Source organism: Lepisma saccharinum, chromosome 4 (genome assembly GCF_977018435.1).
Source record: "Lepisma saccharinum chromosome 4, izLepSacc3.1, whole genome shotgun sequence".
Lineage (NCBI taxonomy): Eukaryota > Metazoa > Arthropoda > Insecta > Zygentoma > Lepismatidae > Lepisma > Lepisma saccharinum.
Window position 1 is genome coordinate 41,735,000 of NC_139232.1, and position 20,001 is coordinate 41,755,000.

At 37.7% G+C, this 20,001-nt stretch overlaps 1 protein-coding gene across 1 annotated transcript in view; it reads right to left on the bottom strand.

Annotated features, from left to right (window-relative positions):
• Window positions 1–20,001, bottom strand: part of LOC145987134 (5-hydroxytryptamine receptor-like) — a 488,137-nt gene that overhangs the window by 36,044 nt on the left and 432,092 nt on the right. The window contains exon 2 of the mRNA XM_083121632.1: window positions 4,060–4,303. Coding sequence (XP_082977758.1) covers window positions 4,060–4,303 — 244 coding nt within the window. The remainder of the gene's footprint in view (window positions 1–4,059; window positions 4,304–20,001) is intronic.

A 20,001-nucleotide genomic window follows, 5' to 3' on the forward strand; every position in this document is an offset into this window, starting at 1 on the left:
CATGTAATGGTGATGGTACTGACTAAGGAAGGGTGGTACATTAGAGTTTGGGGATAATCTCGCCATCAATAACCGTTCGACAAACCCCATCCGGGAAAAAAAGTGGTAGCAGAAGTTCAGCGAGGATGAAGGGGATTGCAGAGGAACGCCAAGCCCTTTTCGGGGTCGGCGTAAGCCCTTTGAAAGGGGATTTGCATGTATTTTACGTAATGAAGCAATACAACACATGTGTGCTGACTCTCCCGTCGTCAATCTTCATTAGGATCTTGCAATATGTCCCGCGCGACGCTGCGGCGAAACTAATATTTATTGCTACTCTTCCAGCGTAAGCTTTAGGATATTTTTTGTCATGTATATGCCATCGCATCGTAGGCTAACTGAAAGCTTAATAGACCTACAGATTTACACCCATCATGGAAATTATGAACAATACAGTAATCCTGTCACTTGGATGATTTATTTAAAAGCTCATTTGTGTACCATCATGTTAATCGCGACTCGAAGAGGAAACATCGGTGGAAGATAAACAGCGAAGGAAACGAGAAGAATGGTCGCGACCTTCGCTAAAGGTATTATCGCAGTCTCACCGAGGAGAAGCTATGACAAATCCTCAGTTCCAGAATACTAGTCCATCACCGTCAACCACTCATCTAATTCGTTACAGGCAATACTATACTCTATGTTAACCAGGTTAAATACTCACCCCTGGATGAAATCTTTTTCCCCCCCTACATTTTGAGACCCTTGATCAATTTTGCTCACATGCAACACCAGACAGAGCCTCCAAAAATAATTATCTTCAATAACTTTCAATTCAAAAACTAAATTTACCGCAATTTTCATCGTCACAAATTTTCCCACTGCCCCTCACTGGGGGTCGTCAGATTCTAGCACAACTTACTCACTAAAACTCGAGTAAGCTTACGACCTCCGTGACGTAGTGGTTAACATAACGCGGTACGATGCCAGGGGTTTAGGGTTCCAATCCCGGTCTGGATAAGGGTGTCCCTTCATCAATTCATCATATTATCAGTTCATCACTCATCCTCATTTTTCCGATTAGCCAAAAGTGGCAGATAAGCGAAGTAAAATAAACCAAATAAATCAATAATCAATCGGTAAGTTTACGTCGTCACCTTGTAATAAAAGTGTCCCGAATTCGATACCTGGGAGAGAAATATATTGGTTCGGATATCACTTTAAACCGTAGATCCAGTCTCGATTAGCTTTTCTGTGCATAAATCGGACCTAAAAACGAACTCCAGTGTGTTTAGCTTTCCAAGTTCGAATAATTTTGTCACAAGTCAATTTTAAAAATATCGAAATGTGAGCATGAGATAGTGAGTGCGAGATAAGTGAATATCTTTCAGAAAATATGCTAAAACAACATCGAGGCTCATTGACGTCTAGTAACTTTACCTTAAATATAACCAAAATAGTCATTTTGAAACGGAAAGAGACAAAACAGAAGACTGGTGATATCTACTTTTGCCAACGTGATGCCTACGACATCTATTACGTTGAAAAATGTTATCCCAACCCCATCAGTTTTTAATATTAGGCCACTGTTTATGTCAGGCGGTAAAATATGTTTACTCCCTCACCTTATGGGAGCATAATTTTTAATATGAAGATGGAGGCTGGCATCAATGAATTTGAGAAGCGAGGAAGGGGAAAAGAGTGGGGATAAATTAATAACGGAAACAAGATCTCTGCTCTTTCTTGGCCCGGACGATACACTTAATATAATTAGAAGGAATTCCATTTAATTAGATAAGTTGCTGGAATTTATGTTATGAAAAGATAAGGTTGCACGAGGAAGAAGGCCAAAGTGTGTTCAGAACAAAAGGAGGATGCCATTCCTTTATTAATGTAATTAATATCTTGCGGGATATTTTAACAGAAGCTATCTCTCTCTCTCCCCTCTCTCTCTCTCCGCAACGGAGTGGTAAGCACATCGCGTTACGACGCCAGAGGTCTCGGGTTCGAATCCCGGTCTGGGCATGGGTGTTTGTTAATGTACATTCATCAATTTCATCATATCATCACTCATCTACATACTTTACGATAAGCCAAAAGTGGCAGAAAAGTGAAGCAAAATAAACCAATCAATTCTTATATATATATATATATATATATATATATATATATATATATATATATATATATATATATAAGTATATACGGGGTGGTCCAAAAGTCTCGGAACGGTCACATATCGTAAGAAATACACATCGAATCGGAAAACGAAAAAAAAACGTGTTTAATAAGTGAAAGAAAGATATTCAATTATATTACACTTGATTTCCCACCCCCGCCCCCTGGGGGTGGAGCGGGAGCAACTGTGAATTTTAAATGGAAACCCTCATTTTGTATTGTAGAATCGGAAAGAGGACTTCATTCCGAGTCCAACGAGCTATCAACCATCCTCCTAGCTTAATTAGAAACGGAGATATGGCGATTTTAAATTTTCGCGCGAAAAAACATCCATATACTCTATTGAAAGGTCTTGACGTGCAGATTCCGAATCTGCAATCGCTTTCACTCTAGCTCAGTTAGGGGCAGAGCATCCCTTTGAACTTTTTTTTTCAAGGGTGATATCATTGAATAGCTTTCTTTCACTTATTAAACACGTATTTTTTCGCTTTCCGATCCGATGTGTATTTCTCACGATATGCGATCATTCCGGGACTTCTGGAACACCCGGTATATTTTATTTATTTATTTATACTTGAGCCAATGTAAAAGAATAACCTTCCGTTGTAGAATCGAAGAACTACTTGCAGAAATGGCGTAAGTGCACATATGCCGTTTGAAGAGAAAACGAACATTTGCAACAGGCGTGGGCAACTTGCCTCTTTTGTGAAGTTGTGCTCTCATATGCACGCGAGGAACTCAAAGCGAACAATGTTACTATTGGCTTGGACGACAGCCCACAAGGACGCTGTTTTTGCAGCCCAACCGAGGATGAAGATGACATTGTTTGTGATTGTGGACGAAACAAAAGACGTGATAAGAGTAAATCTGTTAATGAAATATTGAAATGAAACATATTTCTTTATAAAAATAAGACATATAGTGGTATGCTTAACGTGAAAATGTATGCGCCAAACTGTTTACTTAAGTTCGTGCATGTTGCAATAAGAAATATAGATAATATATAAATTTTCTATTAATGACTGATCAATGTTCTCGTCTTAATGAAAATATTAGGAAAAATTATGACTGAAAAATCGATGTTTAAGTATTCATGCTTCATACATTGTTAGAACGAAGCTTGGGGAAGAGATGCGTAGCATTTGGATTCTAATGTATGTTAAAATACTTCGTCAGGCATCATACTATAGAACAGTGTATTTACAAGATAAAATTGCAAAACTTAAAATTAGCTTTCTTTTTTGAAGTTTAATTTTACTTTGATTTGCAAAATTCAATATCAATGAAAGCATGTCAAGTGTCAAAGGTAAGATAAAAACGTTTGCAATTATTACAAGCAAATGTTATGACTTAATTGCGTATATTACAGAAATTAAATACCTTCGTATTTAAAAAGTGGTTTGTGCAAAACTAGCTGTTCAAATAAATGTGCTACCTAATTATATTTGGTTATTGAGATCTTAAAGTCAAGTTGTTCATATAATAAATAGGATTAGTAACAAAAGATCCAAGTATTGTTTAAAAAATATTAAAATGAACTATGAATGTAAAAATTCTGCTCAGGTTTAAAGTCTTTAAATGCCAACATTTCAGTTTTGCACTTATGATGTTCTTGTATATAAATCTTTTGACAAAAGTAAATATGACTAAAAGGCATAAATCGTCCGCAAACGAGAAAGTACAGTTAGAGAACCTAACAAAAAAAATCAATAAAAATTGCAGAAAATTCTGAAAAACAGCAAAAATAATTACAAATAACACAAACAAAATCAAAACTTTTCTTAAAAACTGCAAAATAAAACAATTAATTTTTGGTTCTCTAATACATGATAATAGGCTTGCCCCATTCCCTCACCTTAACCATGCTAGTAATGTCTTCTGGATTATGCAAGAGGTACAAACCTATCCAAAGCGATAGCAACGAGATGCAGGATGGAGGCTGTGCAGCAGAGCACATCGCTGGACGTCCACATGTCGCAGAGCTCCGGCCCCATCGTCCACTGCTTGCTGACCTCGTACACAGCACCAAGAGGCATCACGAGGCACGCCACCAACAGGTCGGCCACCGCGAGGGAGAGGATGAGGTAATTGGCCACGTTCTGAAGGTTCCTCTCTAGGAGAATGGCTGCTATCACGAACACGTTCCCTGCGAAAACACAAACAGAGTCCCTGTCTATATCATACGTTCACAGCACAAGATAAAATACAAGACAGACACAAAGAAGCATTGTTATATATATATATGTGTGTGTGTGTGTGTGTGTGTGTGTGTGTGGGTGTGGGTGTGTGTGTGTGTGTGTGTGTGTGTATATATATATACACACACAGGGTTAGTCAAAAGTATCGGAACAGTCCAGCAATAACGAGGCGCGTGGACGGAAGAAAATGACATGTAGCAAGTTGGTATTGGTGCGGAAAATTCATTGAATGGGGGTGTGGCCATCATGGCAGCCATCTTGGTTCCGTCATATTGGATATCACACAATATTTTCAAATGGAAAGGGGTATGTATGACACATCAATTTAGGCTAGAATCGTCCCACAAACGACAATCCGAACTCATTTTGGACCTATCGCCATTCGCGGAAGAGATAGGGTGTGTGCTACGTCTGACTGCAAAATATGAGATTTGTCTGAAATAATTGTTTTCTGTATTCCTGTGGGTAACTGTACACTGCAAATTACAGAGAGCATGAACAAGAAAACATGACATTGACTTACAGAATGCCTCAAAGCAAGTTCTCAAACTGCTTCCCGTTGAATCTCTGACAATATGCCAACCGATCGTAAAAACTGCAAAGTGCACGTTGTAGCATATTCCTAGAATGTACTCTTGTTTCGTCCACAATGCGATTCCGTAGATCATTCAGGGAAAGTGTTAACCACTCCGCCACGTAGGTCAGCGGTTGATGTTTGAATATTGTTTGCAGCTGATACGCACTAATATTAGAAAAATACACCTTCCCCATCAAAACAATGTTGTTAATTACTTATACTGTATTGTAGTTTACATTTGTACATATACCTTGTCTCGGGAATCCTTGGAGAAAAGGTGCACATAACTGTAGAAAGTGGGAGGAGCAATGTAGTGTGCGCTGCTGCAAACGGCATGTAGTCGGGTTTACACTCCATGCATTTACTTTCTTTCCAATGACTTCATTGGTCGAACCTTCTCGAGTCCTACTTGCGTCCACCACTTGTTTCCGTTCGTTTGCTTCAGAGATGCCAGGGATACAGGTTATGTAAAGTTTAAACCATTGTAATCTATACCTAGATTATGTGTAAGAAACGCGTGTAGACATAGACTTTAAATCGCCGCGTAGGACTTATTCTTCAGTTGAGTTGGAATGGGGACGCAGCCGATATCTCCCTCGCTGAACATATGTAAGCATTTCCGACAAGCATCGCAGACAACATGATACGCTTCTAAAACGACAACACCGGTGTTCCCTTGCCGACCAATTATTTAACACGAGCCCTGTTTATTAGGAACCACAGCATCCAAGGAGGCAGAAAGTTTTGAAAGTTTGTTGACTTCAACGAAAGGAAAATCTTCACCGGTGTAAGGTCAGCGCTGAAAGCTTCCGGTGAACCTCCGTAATCAATAAATCTATACCAGGACGAAAACAAGGCCCCCGGAAACGTCAAAGAAAATGCATTTCCCTCATAAACTTCGTGTGCAGAGGTTGGTAAACATTCTACGGAAGATGGCAGCACATGTGTTTTCCCAAGAGCATCCAGCCGAGAACATTATCTTTGTAAGATAAGAAAGAACTACCCCACACCTTAATATTGGTATTTTTTTTCTCATTTTGCGTCGGATTTCTGCCTCTTTAGTCTAATTTATACGATACATGAATGGTGATTAGATGAAATTGTCGAATCAAAGGAAGAACCGTGAACATTCCGAAACTCTATCTCATAACCTACACAGGACATCTACTGATTTGAATTTTGTTGTATAGCTTCGCTTTTCTACACTTTTGGCTAATCGTTGAGGATCAGTGAGGATGAATGATGATATGATGAATTTGATGAAAGGGCACTCACAAAGAACAGACATGCCCAGGCCACAATTCAAGCCCGGGACCACTGGCCTCGTAGCGCGTTGTGCTAACCACTCCTCCGCGGAGGTCGGCACAGGACATCGCTTTTACAGGTGAATTTGATATGCAATATTTAATGTGCGGGGTGAGATTTGAATTTCATCCAAAAATCGTCTTCATTTTTTTGTCTTAACATTGGCTCACACCTCGCTTATTATTTTTAAGTGAGAGCATGTTTATTAAAAATAAGTAAATAAATTACATTTTACCCTAAGGTGTTTCCACCATTATGGTATCATATCTTGTATGACACCGGTAAATTGTTTTCTTTGTACATGTTATGGCAAAACACAACAAATTTTGTCCTACAAACATAAGAAAAACTATAACGTGAAGAACTTATATTCACTCTGTATTATTCTCTTGTTCATAAAATCATGAAGGTCACGTACATAGGAGGCGATATTCGCGCTCATGCAAGTGACGGTGAATAATTGGTTCTTGTTTTGTATTAATGGTGATGCAGATAGCTTCTTGTTGACAATAGAGCATATTTGTAATTATTATAATTGCTATATAACTGCACCTATATAAACAAAAAATAATTGATACAAATTAATATGCTTCTTTTTAGGTTTACTGAATGATAAAAAATGTATGTGGCACTCATGCAAGTAACAGTAAAAATAAAGGTTCTCTCTTTTTATTATTAGTAATGGTAATTTATATAACGATTTATATATCTTCACCTATATGAACAACAAAGAAGGCAGTGATTCAATGACAAAATAGTTTCTTGCATGGCACGGGCAAGCTGGTGTTAAATGGTTGTTCTTGCACTTGTTATGACAAAACATGGCAGATTTTGTTTTACAAACAAACGGAAGACTATAACGTAAAGAACTGCTTACATACCATAAAACATAACAAGAGAATATGAAACGAGACATTAAAAGCGTACATATATAAGCAATTTCTGAAGTTACTTGTATAAGAGGCTAAACAGAAAGACAGAAATGGTTGGTGGTTGCGTGTAAAAGAAAAACGTTTTTCTACTTAACGCGAAATACGTAAAAAAATAAGTTAAAAAGTTACAAATTCAAGCACAAATTCAAATACTGTTTCAAAAAGCTAAATAAACGCGCATGCGCGCGCATACAAAAACATATTCCAGAAATTACACCTTCTTTATTATTTGTTACGATGTTTGTGTATTATTTAAGTACTTGCCATAAAAACAAACGAAATAGGATACAGAAATAGTTTGCAGAAATAATACAGATATTCTTGAAATTTCGCATTTTTTGCCCACGATTGTTTCCTCGCCACTTCTTTAAGACAGAATTTTTCACTTAGCTAATTTGCGTTGTAATCTTACTCGTTAACGCTATAAATTATCAACAGACTTCAGTAGCAGCATTCAATAGCAAGTTTTCTCATCGCCGCAGAGTTAGGTAACACACGATCATTTCAAGGAAGCGAATATTTCAGGATCTCGACGTCCCACTTTCATTGGCGCTGACTGTATATTTCAGTTTGGAAACAAATTTTCCAATATTGTTGTCCCTTGGTTTCAGACCAACACTCAAACCAATGCGCAGTATGATATTAGCTCGGGGCTAGATATACTTAGCCTTTATTACCCCGTATCGGCACGTTCTTCCGCCTTGATGGTTCCTGCAGAAGGCCTATTAAAAACACAACTCCGGCTTACCCACCGAAAACATGCCTTCATTTCTGGTTATCAACGGAAATTAGGAGCAACACGCAGCCTTAAACGCGGTTTCATTACCCCATCCAGAGAGGAAATGGGGAGTGTCGGGCATCATTCATCGGAGGGAATTTTTCTTTTAGAGACGAAACCTTCAATTTCTTGTCCTGATCTGACGTAGGCACCGCAAAGGATGAATTACAGGACGAGTTGTAAAAGCCAAGATTGAAAGTCGTGCACCTTTTAAATCTTTCGCGTGACACGTTGCCTACAGTAAATTTTCCATAAACTGTACAGGAGCAGAATTAACTTCTGAGATGATGTCTTTGAGAGAAGGTGATGGATGAAGCCTTGGGACAATTTCGCGTCAAAAAGTACCCCAAGATAATATATCCATTTGAAGGTATGGAGTTGATCGGTTGCAATCAACGTGCAGACAAACTTAGATCAGCAGATTCGCCAACTGGGATGTCTATTGCGCGGAAGAAACACTGAAGCCCAAGAGCTAGTTGAACGAGACGGAATACGTTGCAGAGCGCGTGGAAACCAAACAGAGTAATAGTAGCAGCCAATGTTAAAAAACTCAATAAGCTGACCAAGGCAGAAATTTATTTTATTGTAAAACATAAACTAAACGTAACGTTTCAACCTTCTAGCAAGGTCTTCTTCACACTATGTACCAAGTACAAATGTAACAAGGTACAAGAACAGGACGATATATATATACACACACAAATATACCCCCCTCCAGACTATTAGAAAGTTGTTCTGGAACATTCTAGCAGGTGGCTTTCCCTTGTCAACTTTACTTTCACCTGAAAGTGAATGTGGTTGAACTCTTTTATCTCACGCTCTATTTCCTTCATTCTTCTTCCTTCATCTCTCCTCTTTCTCTCTTGTCCTTTCCACTTTTTCTAACACCTTCTTCCATTCTTTGTTTATCATCAGTCCCCCATTCCAGTTCATTGTGTCTTCTTCACCTTTCTTCTCTATTTCCTTGGCCTCTTTCCATTTTCTCACTAGCATTATCTTCTCCCTTCCTATCTGCTTAGCCTCATCCCACTCTATGTCATGTCCTGTTTCTCTCGTGTGTTTAAATGTCGCATTTCTCTCTCTCGTAAGTCTTACATCATCCCTATGTTGTTTCAACCTGTCTTTCAGCCTCTTTTTCGTTTCTCCTATGTACACACTCTGACATGTACACACCCTATATAACTTTTAATGTTGATTACAAATACGAGATTTTTTAAAAAATTGGTCAAGGGTATGACCATTTCCTGTCGTACAGGATTTTGTGTATCGCGCATGCGCGAGAGGTTACCTCTTTCGTTTGTACCAGTGTCAAGTGAAGGAAATAGTTCGGTACGAAGCCAGCTACGTGCAAGGTTGCTTCGAGGTGTTGCTTGTGCGTTTGCAGAAATGTAAGTGTATGCTGTATGAAAGCGAGCTATTTCATATATCTTACTTTAACTGTATTATTTTTATTTGTATAACCCGAAATGAGTTTGATAGCTTCAGGCAGGGTGGTTATACAAAGCTTGGCGTACCCGTCACAGGGACTCGAAACGAACGAGCATTACTCAGCGCGTATGGACTGTTAAGATAGAGAGCGACTGGCAGTGTAGCGACCACGTGACCTTTGCGATTCAGTTTTTTCCTCGCCAGCTGTGTGCGAAGACGTTGCAGTGCAGTAATCATGTCAGGAAAGGCGAAAGAAATGGAGCAGCTTTTAAAGCAAATGGAAACTCGTATGTTCGAAAAACTACAAGAGCAGAGCAACGAGATGCAGGGACAATTACGAGAACAAGGTAAGGAGTTAATCCAGCAAACTAAACACGTTGAAGAGAGAATCAATTCAAGTGTGTGCAAAGTTGAAACCTCGTTGAAGCAAGAAATTGATGTCGTAAAAAGTGAAATAGTAAGAATTGAATGTAACCTGAATGTAAAAGTTGAGTTACTTCAAGAAGATTTTGTGTCGTTGGAAAATAGAATAGAAAAGAAAATAGCCGACGATAAAGCAAATATGAAAGTATGTACAGGTGTGTTCAAACAACAAGTTTTAGAATTACGTAATCATTTAGAAGGTAAGGTTAATGAGATTGCAGATAATTGCAATGCACAACACATTAAATTACGAGAAGTTTTTGACAATCAAGTAAAGCAAAACGAAACTGTGTTTGTTGAAATAAAGAAAGCAATGAATAAAGATCAGGCTAAGTTTGCTAGTTTGTTCGATCTTCTTAAGAGTAATGAATATAGTGCGAAAGAATTAAAAGTAAGGTCAGATAATTATGATGTTCATTTACAAGATCTTGCTAAAGAATTGAACGAATTAAATACAAAAGTAGGTCATACTTTTCAAGATTTGAATCAAAGTGTGCAGTCTACCAAATGTAAAATTACAGAATGTGATACTACTGTAAAAGGCTGTTTTCAGCAAATTTCTGATATTACACATAAAATTGACGTAATTGAAGGGAAATGCGTTGGCATGGAATATCAATTAAGAGATTTGAGCAATGAAATAGGCATGTTGAAACTTAGTTTAAACAACATTTTGTCTAGTATGAATGTTCCTTGTAACACATACGTAGATAGAGAATCCAGAATAGATGTAAGTTCTTTATCGAAATCTAAGAATGAAAATAAGGTATGTTTTCCGAGTAAAGTATCTGAACATATTACGTACAGAAAAAAACAAAATTATGTTGAAAAGGAATATAATCCTGAAAGTATTTCTTCAGGTTCTGAATATCAAGCAAAAGTGAAAGGAAATAAAGATAAGGCTGATATAAATGTAGGATTTCCATATGGCAAAAACACTGAAAGTAAACGTGATAGTAGGTTAAGTAAAGTAAATGTAACAGAGTATAATAGTTCTGATAGTGATTCAGAACAAAGGCTTAGAAGGTCAGAAAGAAAATTAAAGCAAGGAATATTAAAATATTCTGATGTAGATAGATTTGCTAAGTTTAATGCAACAAGAACCGATTATTTAGCTTCCCAGTTCCTACAGGAAGTGGAAGATAGGTTTGAAATGTTGAATGTGTCGAGAAATGAATACATGAGATACATTCCATTGTTATTAGAAGGAGTTGCTAAAAACTGGTACTTACAAGAGAAAGCACAAATGTGTGGTTATGATGAATTTAAGCTTATGTTTTTAAATGTATTCGAGAGTTCTTCATGGAAATCGACTCTTTTGGCTAATATTTTGTGTAAAAGGTATTCTGAAGAGTTAAAACAGTCTCTTTTGAGTTACTTTTGGTCTCAGATTAATCTGTTAAACACAATACAGCCTGATATGAGTGATCAACAAAACATAATTCTAGTAGCTCAACAGTTACCTGTAAAAGTAAAAGAAGCTATTTTAAATCAGCCATACATAAGTTTGAATGTAGCAGCTGAGCTTGTAGCTAGACATGAAGCATTATATACAGGGTATGAACAAGAAACAAAAAGAGATGGTAGATTTGTAGGTGTAAGACAAGTGAAAATTGTACAAGGTGATACAGTTAGGAATAAACTACCTATAACAAACTCTTTTCAAAGAAATTATGTGAATGAAAATAGTGGCAATGTTGATAGAGATCAAAACATGTCTAACCGAAATGGGAATGTAAGACAAAGGTTATGGGTTCAAAGACCTAACCGTCCTCAATCAAGTTATAGACTACCTAATAGAAGTGGGAATTATTCAAATATAAGTAGAAGAAGTAGATATAGTTACGATGTTTGTAATAATGACATTATTAGACATGATAGTAATGAGAGAATTGCAAGAGGAACTAGTTATCGAAATAGTAGTACAAATACAGTACCGTATAACAATATTCAAGTTAGTAATAATAGTCATAGTAGATTTATGAGAGAGTCTGTATTAGGAAATTCTCAAATTAGTGGACTGAGATCTTGTTCTGAAGACACAGAAACAGTAAATGTAGATTCTTCGCCTAGAGCGAATGCACCTTTGTTCATGCAATCACAACCTTTAAACTAAGATGCGAGTCTACTGTTACGACGACACATAGTAGCATAGATGAAGACAATGGTGTTGTGTCTGTAATTAATTCTGACATTGAAACTCATGTAAAAGAGATTTGTAATGTAATATCTAAACCGAAGATGAGTGAAGCTCAATTGAAAACTGTATGTACGATAGATATTGATTTTTACGAGGATATATTGGAAAATGAAGCACAGTATAACTCAAGTAATATGGTGTTACCTGTGAATTTAAGAAATAAGATAAAAGGTACTACATTTATTTTTGCGAACATTAATGGAGTAAAGAATAGATGTTTATTGGATACTGGATGTGAAATTTCGCTTATGTCAGAGAAAAGATGGAGAGAAATAACGTCTGAAGTAAAAAGTCCTAAACTTGATCTTGTAGGAGACATAATTTTACTTGATTATACTGGTAAAAGAAAGCATAAGGTTTAGGTAAATTCTGTGTAAATCTTGAAATGGATAACATTGATTTTCTAATCCAGTTTGTTGTTGTAAGAGATTTATCAGTTGATGTGTTGTTAGGTTTAGACTTTTTATATAGTATAGAAGCTCAGATTGACTTCAGAGATAATGCTATGATGTTTAATTCAGAAGAAAGTTCACATTTATTTAAGTTAATTCCAATTTCATGCACTTATGTTGAATCTGAAACTAATTTAGAAAATGATTGCCTCAGAATAATGACAAAATCTGAAATGAGTGAAACAGTTGCTAGTATTAGTGATTTAAGGAATAAGACTTTGCAAGCAGAGATTTTAACTGACAATGAAAAGGAGAAATTATTTGATTTACTAGTAGAATTTCAAAGTTTATTTGATGATAAACCAGGTCATTGTAATAAATACATCCATGACATAGAACTTAATACAGATGAACCTCTTGTTACGAAACCTTATCCTATACCATATCACTACAGACAAGCTGTACGTGATTATATCAATAAGTTATTGGAATGGAAAATTATTGAACAGTGTGATTCCCATATCTTAATCCTCTTGTGGTAGTACTTAAGGCAGATAAAAGTATACGCATATGTACAGATTTTCGTAATATTAATAAGCATCAGAAGATTAGCCAGATTAGACCTATAAATATTGAAAATGCAGTTCAAGGATTTATGGATAAACCTTATGTTACTCTGATTGATATGTCAGCTGGATTCCATCAGGTATTACTCTCTGAAAAATCAAGAAAATATACTGCATTCTCTTTTGAGGGGAAACAATATCAATATAAAAGACTTGTGTTTGGTACTTGCAATGGTGTGCAGGCTTTCACCATGCCAATGAGTAGAGTGCTAGGAGATACACTCTCTGATAATGTAATAATATATGTTGACGATTTATGTGTTCGTAGTAGTACATTTGAAGCTCATCTTAAGCATTTAAGAGAAGTATTTTGCAAATTGCAAGAATCTGGTATGACTATACGCCTGAAAAAGACATATTTTTGTAAAGAAAGATTACTGTACTTAGGTCATATTATTGATAGAACTGGTATTCATGTAAACCCCGAAAGAGTAAGAGCTATTCTTGATCTTCCAGCTCCAAAAAATATAAAAACACTCCAAAAAATCATTGGTAGTTTCTCATGGATGAGGAAATTTATTCCAAATCTTGCTGTTACATGTACTCCCTTGTATGAATTATTAAGAAAAGTCAAGAAGTGGGTGTGGACAGAGAAAGAACAAAGAAGTTTTGATTTACTGAAAGAAGCAATTTTAAATGATGTTAAACTTTTCCATCCAGATATTCATCAAAGATTTTATGTCCAAGGAGACGCCTCCTTACTTGGCGTTGGAGATTATTTATTTCAAATTGTTGATGGTGAAAAAAGGGTAATAAGTTACATGAGTCGTACATTAAGAAATCATGAGAGGCATTACACCATAACAGAACTAGAGTGTCTAAGTCTATTATTCTGTATAGAAAAATGTAGCCAATATCTTCTAGGAAGAGAATTCACAATAGTATGTGACCACAAATGTCTTATTTGGTTAAATCACTCAAAGAATTGGAACCCTCGTTTGTTGCGATGGTCTCTCCAGCTTCAGAAATACCAATTTACAGTGGAATATTGTAGAAGTTCTGATAATGATCTCGCAGATCTATTATCAAGACATTTTGAAGGATCAGAACCTGTTTTGGTTCATGTTAACAATAATATGGTCTTGAGAAATGAAATTTTGGATATACCGGTAGAAATACTGGTGCAAGAACAATGTAATGGTGAAGTGTTTCAACCTATCATTAATTATTTAAACAATTCTGGAGGTTTGAATATGAATTTGCCAAGACAATGTAGGAATTGGAAGAAATATTATAAAATATGTAATGGAGTTTTGTTAATGAGAGATTTTCATTTTGAAAATTCATGGAAGATATGTATACCTCAATCTTTGATTTCTGTATTATTAAGAAATTATCATGATAACATGGGCCACTTTGGTGGTGATAAAGTTCTTAGAAGAATGAGGAAAATTTATTACTGGCCTCGTATGAGAAAAGATATTTTGAGTTATGTTAAAGACTGTGAAATTTGTATGAAAACAAAACCAAACAGGCATCCGCCTAAAGGAACTTTTCAGTTACATTATAACAGAGGTGAAACTGTTTTATTTTTAGATATTCAAGGTCCTTTGGTTAGAAGCTCAAAAGGAGAAAGGTTTTTGTTAACATTGCAGGATGCTAATACAAGGTATTTATTTGTCTATCCAATGAGATCTAGTACAGCTGATAGCATTGTGAAAGTCCTCTTAGAAGGATATATAAGACACTTTGGTATTCCACATAAGTTTGTAAGCGATAATGCTGCAGTGTTCCATTCTAAGAAATATGTAAATACTTTGACTAACCTAGGTATTAAGTTAACATACACTCCTATGTACCATCCAAATTCTAATTTGGTTGAACGCAGACTAAACAGACTAATGCGTGTATTTTGTAAAAAAAAAACATCAAGATTGGCCCAAGTATATTGATGTAATTGTGAGTTTACTCAATGATAGCATACATACTTGTTTAGGGTATGCTCCATCTGAATTACAACTGGATAGAAATCTGGAATCATGTACTCTGAATCACTTTCAAGTACCCCTCAATGAAGTTCCACAATGGAAAAATAAATTATATATGAGAAGGGCAGTTGTCCCGGTTCTAAGCCCTCAATTGGGGCTCGAATCATCATTTGGGGCTCGTCGTAGCCTTTTATGATGTATATTTTGAGGGGTAGAGTTGGCAACACTGTGGGGGCACTGTAGCCTTTTATGAGGGGGGTTTATTGCTTTTTGTTTACATCTGGTAACACTGCCGTAGTTTGACAGTGTTGTTAACCTACTGGGTTTTTTTCACTGAGGCTCGAATCATCATTTGGGGCTCGTCGTAGCCTTTTATGATGTATATTTTGAGGGGGTAGAGTTGGCAACACTGTGGGTTTACTGTAGCCTTTTATGAGGGGGGGGGTTTATTGCCCTCTGTTTACATCTGGCAACACTACCGTAGTTTGACAGTGTTGTTAACCTACTGGGTTTTTTTCACTGGGGCTCGAATCATCATTTGGGGCTCGTCGTAGCCTTTTATGATGTATATTTTGAGGGGTAGAGTTGGCAACACTGTGGGGGCACTGTAGCCTTTTATGAGGGGGGGGGTTTATTGTCTTCTGTTTACATCTGGCAACACTACCGTAGTTTGACAGTGTTGTTAACCTACTGGTTTTTTTTCACTGTAAATTTTCATCAAAGGGCCTGAGGGGTCCATGTATTTTTTATGTCTGGCAATACTGTTGGGGGGCCTAGTGTTGGCGACACTGCGGGTTTACTGTAGCTTTTTATGAGGGGGGTCTATTGTCCTCTTTTTACATCTGGCAACACTATTGGATGTTTTGTTTGAGGCTCGAAATTATTATTTGAGGCTTGAATTATTATTTGATGCTCGTCGGTGTTGCGTACCCACTCTACAAAAATTCTACTATATGATCTTTCACTAGCTAAGCTAACCTACAAATAGGAGTTGGCAGCACTGACTTATAAACCCACTGGGTTCTTTTGACATGTTTTTTCATGATGTGTTGCTAGACTATTGAGCATCTTGGCGTATACAATGTATATATTTTGATAGGGGGGTTATAGCTTTTTTTGCTGTACGAATACTGGAAGCTTGACAGTGACAACCAACAGAGTAGGTAAACCTACATCCAGGAACTGGCAACACTAGTTTCTGACAGTGAATTTGAAATAAAATATTAAACAAAATACATGAGTAAGCACTGTGATTACAAATAGTACCAGTGTTGTGCCCCTAACTCCAACTGGACAACTGGGGAAAATAATTGTACAACAATTTGTACCTAATTGTACAATACTTGTACCTAATTGTACAACATATACACAGACATAAAAGAGAGAGCCTTCCCGTAACTTACTTCATGTAAAATTTATATGATTTTACAACTGTGAAAAGAAAGCATATGTGTTCTGTATGCACATATTCATTCTTATTTTTCGAAGTTGAATGAAAACACGTGTTTTTACGCTCTCGTAATACTGACCTTGCTCTACTGATTTTAAATTGCTTCCATCCGCTTTTTTTTCTGTGTTATTTCCGCATGCACGCAACATTCGCTTTCAATAGACAGAAGGAGTGTTAGTGTAGCAGGTTTTGAGTTTACAAATTATTAAATTAAACAATAATTTATTAAATTAAACAATAATTTATGTAAGAATATACTTGTACTTACCGAACACAAAATAATAAAAAGCACATGTGAATGTTTGCGTGTGTTTATGTTATATGACGACTGAGTAAAAAAATAATGTTGACTCCCCGAAAGATAAAAGTTCCCGGTTCGACATCAGATGCATGCAAATTTTATGTTTTGCTCTCCAAAATCTTGATTTTTATGTTTGTGCTATTTGTCATACAGCAGAGGAGAAGAGGGGAGAGGGGAGGGGAGGGGGTACTATTAGCGCCATCTATTAGCAAACAATAGAAATAAAAAAGTAGGGTCAAACTTTTTCAACACCCAAACATTTTAAACGTCCTCGCGTAGTAATACGATCTAGCTGAAGATGTTTGAAGGAGTACTCTTAGTCGACGAAGCTAATTGCTAGGGCCCATATATTGCTAAAATGTTCTTTAATTTACATATTTCTCATACCGCCATATGTTGTTCTAGTTGACTTCTCCCAAAAAAATGCTAATTAGCGAGAGTTAATTAAGCAAGGCAAGTAAAAGAAGCAAATAGGACAATATGTGGCGGCGTGGAAATATGTAAAAATTCGACTCGATTCGAATTAAAATTGGGGGATATTTTGCATTTTTTCCTATAATGTACAAAACATTTACCGTACATAATCTTTTCCATTTACAACAGTATAAAATAAGAGGAATGTGTGACAATATCCATATTAATTAGGAAGGTATGTCGTATGCTAGGTTAGCTAATTGTGTCTTCTACAGCTTCACTGTTTAGAGGGAAGATGGAAAAAGAGAGCTCTACGGAAACTAACGCTCTTAACAATATTGAACGCCCGTGAAAATTATATATAAATAAGGCATAAGCGTATTATCTGCTTTCATGTCAGATTTTCCCAACCTGTGAGCTGTAGTGTTTAGGTGACAAGCGACGTGCTCAAATATGATACTGTTGACAATATTGAACGCCCGTGAAAATTATATATAAATAAGGCATAAGCGTATTATCTGCTTTCATGTCAGATTTTCCCAACCTGTGAGCTGTAGTGTTTAGGTGACAAGCGACGTGCTCAAATATGATACTGTTGACAATATTGAACGCCCGTGAAAATTATATATAAATAAGGCATAAGCGTATTATCTGCTTTCATGTCAGATTTTCCCAACCTGTGAGCTGTAGTGTTTAGGTGACAAGCGACGTGCTCAAATATGATACTGTTGACAATATTGAACGCCCGTGAAAATTATATATAAATAAGGCATAAGCGTATTATCTGCTTTCATGTCAGATTTTCCCAACCTGTGAGCTGTAGTGTTTAGGTGACAAGCGACGTGCTCAAATATGATACTGTTGACAATATTGAACGTATATTGTATTGTATAGGAGACTAGAAGCATATAATTTGGCGAAAAAAAAAAAACCCAAGTAAGGTTATAGAAAATAGTTAAAAAAAAAGTGAGCAATTATATTTTGCATTGCACAGCATTGGATATTAAATAACATACCCCCAAAAAATCTCTGCATTATGCGTTCTGAAAAAAATTGCCCTACGTGCCAAATTACTGTGTCAAGTAAACATTTTCAAAGACACTGTCGTACTTGTGTGCCGGGAAAGCGAATATGTGCAACCAAACTGTGCTCTAAGTGTGGAAAAAATATTTCTATTGCCAACTTCAAGCGACACCAGCTTATTTGCAAGAGCACTGGAACATCTCTACCGCAACCTTCCAAGCGAAAGGTAGAAGTAACCTCCCTCGATGCATCGCCACCTGCCAAACGCGTCAAGCTGGCGAAGAAAGCAGACCGAATTGCGTTTGAGCATTTATTAGAAGACTTTAACATAACATCAGACAGCTTCTGCGATGTGCGTAGTTTTCTGGAGAGCGAGCGAGCTAAGATAATATCCATCCTCAACGATGCATTGGCTACATACTCCACTAAATTCTATGCTGTGCTATGCTGCAAGTATAAGAAACTGTCGAAACCGTCTGATGAAATATATAAATTCTTCCATGCCACAAAAGCAAAAACACTGCATCAGGCAGATGTCACTGACCTCGACAGCATCTACGACAAGTTTGTCGAGGAGTTTGTGGCAAAGCACGAGGAGCATCAGGCTGAAGGCTCGGGCGGTTCGCTGTGTGGCGACCCCCACGAACTTTGTCTGACACTTAGCAAGTCCCTGCCACTGGCAGGGTCTAGCTATATTGCCCTGCCACCCGAGGTTGAAGCAAGGAAAGCTGTTCTCAATATTCAGAACAAAGACACCAAATGCTTCCTCTGGTCGGTGCTGGCAGCATTGCACCCTGTTCACTGGAAAAACCACTCGTACCGTGTTGCACACTACAAGCAGTATGAGTCGGAACTGGAGGATGCAATGGCCGGGATTGCCTACCCTGTAGAAGTCTTGCATATTCGCAAGTTTGAGGCTCGTGCTCGTGACTTGTTGGGCCTGCAATTAGCCATCAATGTTTACGGTCTCACCGAGAACGAAAATGAGGTCCACCCCATCCGGGTGAGCAACGTGAGCAACAACAACGAGGTACGAGAAATCAACCTCCTGCTCATCAAGGACGAGACCCATCACCATTACACCCTTATCCGTTCCCTTTCTCGGCTTGTTTCGAGCCAACGGAGCAGTGATAGTCACCACGTCGAGGTGTGTCGCAGGTGCTTGGCTATATTTTATAATCGAGAACAGCAGGATTACCGGTACATCAGAGGACCCAACATTGCTGCTGAGAAGCTAGCTCGCCACATGCTCTATTGTGGTACCAACAAGCCTGCACGAATTATCCTGCCCGAACCTGGTGCAGTAGAGTGCTTTCGCATGCACAGTGCTATGGTGAAGCATCCTGCCTATATTGTAGCAAACTTCGAGGCCTTTCTTCAACCTCTGTCTAACTGCGAGCCCAACCCCGAAACATCCTTTACCATTCCTTTCCAAATCCACGAGGCCTCGAGTTACTCCTATGTTGTGGTGTGGCGAGATCAACATATTGCCTCCGAGCCCTATGTGTATCGCGGCCCCGACCCGGTCAAACACTTCCTGGAGAGAATGCAACAGGAAGCCATCAAGATAGGGAAGGTGCTGTTGGCCCCCAAGCCCATGCTGCCTCTGTCTCCGGAAGACAAGCATCAGCACGAAATGGCTCTAAATTGTCCTGTTTGCAACTCGGTCTTCACTGACGATAACAAAAAGGTCCACCACCATGACCATTATGGGACCGGAAGCTACATTGGCCCGTGGTGCAACAGATGTAACTTGAGAGCCAGGGACCCGCGCTTCATACCGGTCTTTTTTCACAATGGCTCGGGATATGATTTCCATCACTTGGTCACACATCTAGGGTACGACAATGCGAGAATCAATGTCCTGGC